At 36.0% G+C, this 6390-nt stretch overlaps 1 protein-coding gene across 1 annotated transcript; it reads left to right on the forward strand.

The window, feature by feature from the left end:
• Positions 1-678, forward strand: LOC133031497 (secreted RxLR effector protein 161-like). The gene has a single exon (XM_061105009.1). The coding sequence runs from the start codon at positions 1-3 to the stop codon at positions 676-678; it is 678 nt and encodes a 225-aa protein (XP_060960992.1).
• Positions 679-6390: the final 5712 nt, after the last annotated feature.

The following is a 6390-nucleotide window of genomic DNA, read 5'->3' on the forward strand; positions in this document are numbered from 1 at the left end:
ATGAGTAAAGTGCCTTACTCAAGTGCTGTTGGGACTATTATGTACTTGATGGTTTGTACAAGGCCAGATCTGGCCTTTGCCATAAGTACCTTGAGCAAATACATGGCAAACCCAGGAAAGATTCATTGGCTTGCAATGAAATGGGTTTTTAGGTACCTAGTAGGGACACCTAAGGTTGGACTCATCTACAAGCAACAAAAGTTCAGCACCAACATAGAAGGATACAGCGATGCCGACTATGCCGGGGATAGAGACAGCAGAAAGTCTACTTCATCTTACATGTTTCTACTAGGAGGAAACTGTGTGAGTTGGAAAGCCCAACTCCAACCTATGGTTTCACTTTCAACAACAGAATCAGAGTACATATCAACCACAAAAGCTATTAAGGAAGCCATATGGATGAAAGGACTCTTGACAGAGATCAAGTTACTTAAAGAGGTTCCTAGAGTGTACTCAGACAGTCAAAGTTGTGTACACTTATGTAGGAACCCTGTGTTCCATGGCCGAACTAAACATATAGAGATTAAATACCACTTTATAAGGGACAAGGTGACTCAAGGTGAGATCCAAGTGGAAAAAGTTCCTACTGAGGAGAACCCAGCAGATATGGGAACTAAGGTGGTGACTCTCAACAAGTTCAAACATTGTATGAACCTGTTGGGAGTTGACACAGGATGATAAATGGACACACAATCAAGCAATGACCCTCAAAGACAGCAACAAGTAAATAAAGCAAAGACAGAAACTTTTTTGGACTGATAGTATGGAAATTTAGGTGGAAATTGTTGGATAAATTCCCATACTATCTGTCACATAAATAAGTTACAAGGAAAATAAATAAGACCTTTTACAAAGCCTCAACAGACCATTATAACTCATAGAGTTGTCGGTTATGTTTTCATAGGCTTAGGTCTTTTTATTTCTTTACAATATAACGAAGCAAGCAATATATATCAAGACTCTAACAAACCCTCAGCTATTCAAGGAAAAATATCTCAACATAATATAGCTATTTCTCAGCTCAAAACAAACACAGCCAGCAACAAACAACATTATAAATATTGAGGTTCAACCTTCTCTTTGGTACATCAAGAGAAGCTTTCGGCCAGCATTTAAAAAGGGCAGCAACCTTGTTTTTTTCTTTTGTAATCCACCTCAGAATCAAGAGAGAAAATAGAGAGAGTTAGTGAGAGATATTGTTATGTAAATTAGAAAAATAAAGTGAAGAAAAGAGATAAAGAATAGAGATTACCTACTGAACTTTGTGGCTAGGAATCTCCAAATCCTTGTAATCGGTTTGGACATGGATAGTGGAGAATCAAGCGTCTTTGAGGGAAGCTTGACGGAGATGTACTCTTGATTTCAAGGGGAACTCCAAAATCCAATTTTGTAGTGTTCATCTTTATTTTTCTGTTGTGGTTTTTTCGGTTTCTCTCTTCTAAAACCAACAAAGATCATTTTAGATCTTTGTTGCTACTGTTTCTCTCTCTCTCTCTCTCGGTTTTGTTTGTGTGTATTGCAGGCACTAAGGCGCTGCTGTAAGGAGAAGAAAGAAGGGCAGCAGTGGCTGCCATGAAAGCTACAGCCGTAGCTTGAAGAGAACGAGCAGTTTGCTTGGGTGGTGTCATTTACAGCAAGAAGAAAAGGAAGAAAAGAAGAAAGTGGGCTGTTGTGTTTCAAAGCTTGAAGGAGGAGCTGCTAGGGTTTCATTTCCAGGAGAAAAGGAAGAGGAAGGAGAAGGGCCGACTATGAGAAGAAACATTGTGGCAGCTAGGTTTTCTTTGAAGAAAAGAATTGTTTTATATTGCAATTAAATGCAATAGGGTTTTGAAAAGGGAGATCTGATTTTGAAAAGGGGAATATTCCCTTGTGATCCGCATTAAGAGGGAAGGACGAGTTTACCCTTTGTTTTTTGACTGTTGGGTGTTGTGTGTAGGGGCAATTTTGGATTGCATTTATTTCCTACACATAGTTTATCCAATATAATTCTTCCTCACAAAACTCATCCCTTCACTTTAGCAAGGTATCAGATCCAAAACTAAACAAATAAATTATTATTAAACTAGAATATATATCGTGCTTATATTCATTCATTGAATTGGAAAGACTCACTTCACTTTCAAACATGGTCGGTCATGCAAGCACAAACCCTTTGGACCCCGAGGACTTTCGATACATGGTAATCGATTTCATCGCTGATTACTACAAAAACATCAAGAAGCACTCGATGTTAGGTTATTTTTAAAAATCTACTAATGTGGGCTTACAAATTAAGACAATTTATTTGAGTTAGTATTCTAAATTGAGCTAAATAAGTAATGTAATTAAATGAACCCAATAAACATCTTATTTAGTATGGTCTTTGTAATGTGTAATACCCAATAGTAAACCTAATTAAGGTTTATGATACTCTAATTAGTTTGCTATATAATGAACATGTTCTACAAGGGGCCACTGGTGAGGCCATCTTGTGTATGCTTGTCGCTACCCAAAACAGAATTCTCAAAATCATTAGAAACGATAAATATTGGAAAGCTAGTCGTTTATTGTTCAGAGCAAACACATTGTGCTTTCAAGAAAGTTGCTCAGATTGCTGGAATCCACCCTTATTAATTTTCTAGTCATCCCCACAACTTTATGTTCTTCATTTGCATGTCCCCTAAGGCTTTAAGAAACACCATAATCGCAGATTTTGAGATCGAACTCATTCCTTACAATTCTACTCACAATTGTTGGGACGATGTCCACAACATATGCCACTACTAAAAAATTTAGTTTTCCCGACAGTTTTAAATAGTTGGCTAATATATTGCCTTTGGTCTCTGTTACGAAAATTCTGTTTATTACGCAAGTGACGTATCAAGTAGTATCTCACGCAAGTGAGGTCGAACCACAGGGAATTGGATTAAGTACTACTAAATTATAATTATGATTCTATTTGGTAAAATAATAAGTTGCAATTTTAAAAGTAAATAACTCAGAAATTAAAGAGAAAATAAACGAAGATTAATCAAGATGAGAGATTAGGGAGGTGAATCCTGTTGATGAGTTACCTATGTTAATGCCTAATTGCTATCCTTATCTCAATGTGAAAGACAGATTATAAATTAACCTAACTCTTTTCAGATTTTTTAGGTTCTAAATAATATGTTCTCTAATTAACTTCTTAATTAGATCAACACAAAATCAGCTTTAAGCAATAATCTATTAGTCACTAGGCTATGTAAATACTTTCGTTTTACATCAAAACCTAGACTATCCAAATTTTAGCATTCCTAATTCTCACTTTTCAGATTTCGAATTAGGATCATAGAGCATGTAAAAGGTGATCAAGCTTGCACATGAAATTAAACACAAATAAAGATAATATTCACACATAAGATGAAGGAATGGCAATTATTTATTAACTAGGCATAAACTTAAACAACATTCATCATCCTCCCTTATTGGGAAATTTAGTTCATAATAACTCTAAAAACATCCATGATTAATTCAGAAATAAAAACAAACATAAAGATGAATAAAAAGGGTAAAAGAAAGAAACTAGAAGGTGGTATCGCTCCGGGTCTTCAAGATAGCTTCCTCTCCACTTTGCCTCCACTATTAGGTCTGTTTTTTGCTTGCCTTTGACCTTCAATGTCGTATTCCTTATATAGGGATAAGTGGTGAGCCTCCAATTGAGTGAAAAATCAAAATTAGGTCAAATCTGCGATTTCCGTACATAGTCGCGACTAGCATTTAAGGCTGAGTCGCGACTACGAGCAAAACTCGAAAAGCCGAGTTTCGCCAACTTACGAAGTCGCGACCGGGGTCGCGACCAGGAAAAAGGGTCGCGACCTGGCTCTCTGGAGGTCGCGACTACTGATGCTTCAGGAACCGAATTTTCCAATTTTTTCCAAGTTTGTCCCAGTTCTTCGCCATTTGACTGAATTCGAACTTTAACACCCCGGGAACCTGAAATAATGAAAATCAAGCGTAAAACTGCTCCAAAAAACACCAATAGACGAGATAATGCTAACTTTAAAGACCCGAAATATAGGTTAATTATAACCTAACAAATTCCCCCAAACTAGATTCTTACTCGCCCCCGAGTAAGATAAAAAAAAAAAAAAACTAACTACTCTATCAGATAATCACTACACTGCTGACTCATGCTCTGTTTCCTTCCTTGCATAAACTAGAATTTTGATCTTACTAACTCTAACAATTAACTCGGATGCTCAATTAATAACACTATGCACAACTGCAACAATCTACTCAAATATGAAACTTTGTTATAAAAGTTTTACTCTTTCCATTAGTTCCACAACCCGATAGCTCATAAGCTTGCATGTTTACCTTTCTCCACTAATGTTGACAGTATTCTTTGGAATCATTAGGTCTTTTCAAGGTTTAGGTGATATGGCTCAGATATTCAGGGATAGGCAAAAGATAATTTTGGCTCAAGATATCATAAGCACACAAACAGAACCCACAAGCTTCTTACTTTTTTTTTCAATACCCCATAGCGTTCCCACATCTACCAAGATTGAGAGAGGATATATTTACTATTTTCCAACATCACTGAAATCATATACTTTATTTGTTTATTTTTCTCTTTTTTTTCTTTTTTTCTCAAGTATATTTTTCTTTTTCAGTGACATTGAATTACACAATTTTTTTCTTTCTTCTCAATCTTACAAAAATTTTCTCCCTCTCACTATTTCGTCACACTAAATGTTTCTTTTCCCCCAAACTAATCATATAGCTTATGATATCATGGATAATCATGGTGAAAACAAAGAGTAATAGTGTGGTTGCAAAATTTCAAATCAGTGGGTGAAAACTCAACAGGTTAAGGCTCAAAAGGGTAACTAGGGATACACATTATGGTAGGCTTGAAAGGCTCAAACTATCCAACAAATGCCTAAGTCATATTCCAATTGAACACTATCAAGGATTTCGCCTCAAAAGAATAAACATGCAAGTTCTAAGCTATCCTGTCAATCTTACCACAAACCATAGTAAAACAGTTATAACAATTTTCACAACTTGAGTATTTGCAGAAAGACACCGGTTTCTAAGCATCCAAACTAATCCAAAGAGTTAACAAAATCAAGCACACAGTTATTTTGCAGTTTCAGATCACATCACACTCATCAGCAGTATACAACTATCATCAAGCTTATTGCCATTCCTTAACTAAAACAAAAACTAAAACAGAAAATTAAAATGCAGAAATTAAAGTGCAGAATTTAAAATTTTTACGGCTCTCCCCCCAAACTAAAATATGACATTGTCCCTAATGTGACATTAAAGAAAAAGGAAAGGAAACTTACCTGAGCGCCACATCAACAAGCGGTTGACGCCCGTAATAAGCATCATGCTGGACAACTTGAAAGTTGTTTTTAAAAATGCCATCAAGCTTGGCATGTAATGAGTTTGAACCAAAAGCCACACCAACAACACAAAACTTTCGATGGTGAGCTTGGGGAGAAGCCTTTCGTAGCTCGTAGAGGATATAATATAGTGTTGATGAAATATATGGATCCATTGGTGGTTTGTTTGTCAATATCATTGATGCAGTTGAATCAATGATGTCATGTTCTTCCTCATCCTCCAATGTCACAGTTTCAACACTTTCATCTAACAACCCTTCTTCTTGTTGCTCACTCTTCACTTGGCTATCCATACCCTCACTTATGATTTCATATTCAATGATTTCCTTTTCACAAGGATCTTGATCTTCAACTGTAGGCTCATTATCTTCCTTGTATTCAAATAATGACCCTTCTTCATTGTACCAACAACTCTCATAACTTTCATCATTGGAGTTATTACATTCTGAATCATGAGTCATTGAATTATCACATAAAGATCTCACCATGTCAGTTAAGCGATTAATCTCTCCTGGAAGTGATTGTAGAAGTGATAGTAGTTGCTCCTCTTTTTCAGTTTGTTGGGATGAATTTGGGCAATAAGGTGGGTATTGGTGACTCCAACCCTGAAGTGATGGATTCCAATGCCAATCGTAATCAAAATCTGCCATATCATTCAACAGATCTATTACATCATAGCCTCTCATTAATAAAGGTGCTCCAGCTGCCTCTGCTCCATAATCAACCCAGCTTCTTGTTTCATCGTTAAGTCCATTATACAAGAGCCATGTAAAACATCCACTTGAGAAAGTGGGATAACATCTCTCTCCAAGCTCTTTAAATCTCCTCCAAGCAGAATAGAATGGTTCATTGTGTTGTTGGACAAAATCCTCAAGATATAGCATCTGGATTTATCTTGCAGTTCAAACTCATAAGTAAAACATTAGTAAAATTAAAAGAATAAAACTAAATTAGTACTAAAAAGATAAAAAATTGAAACAACAAAATTAATACTAAAACTAAGAAGAAAAAT

This window comes from Cannabis sativa, chromosome 9 (assembly GCF_029168945.1).
Source record: "Cannabis sativa cultivar Pink pepper isolate KNU-18-1 chromosome 9, ASM2916894v1, whole genome shotgun sequence".
Taxonomy (NCBI): Eukaryota; Viridiplantae; Streptophyta; class Magnoliopsida; order Rosales; family Cannabaceae; genus Cannabis; species Cannabis sativa.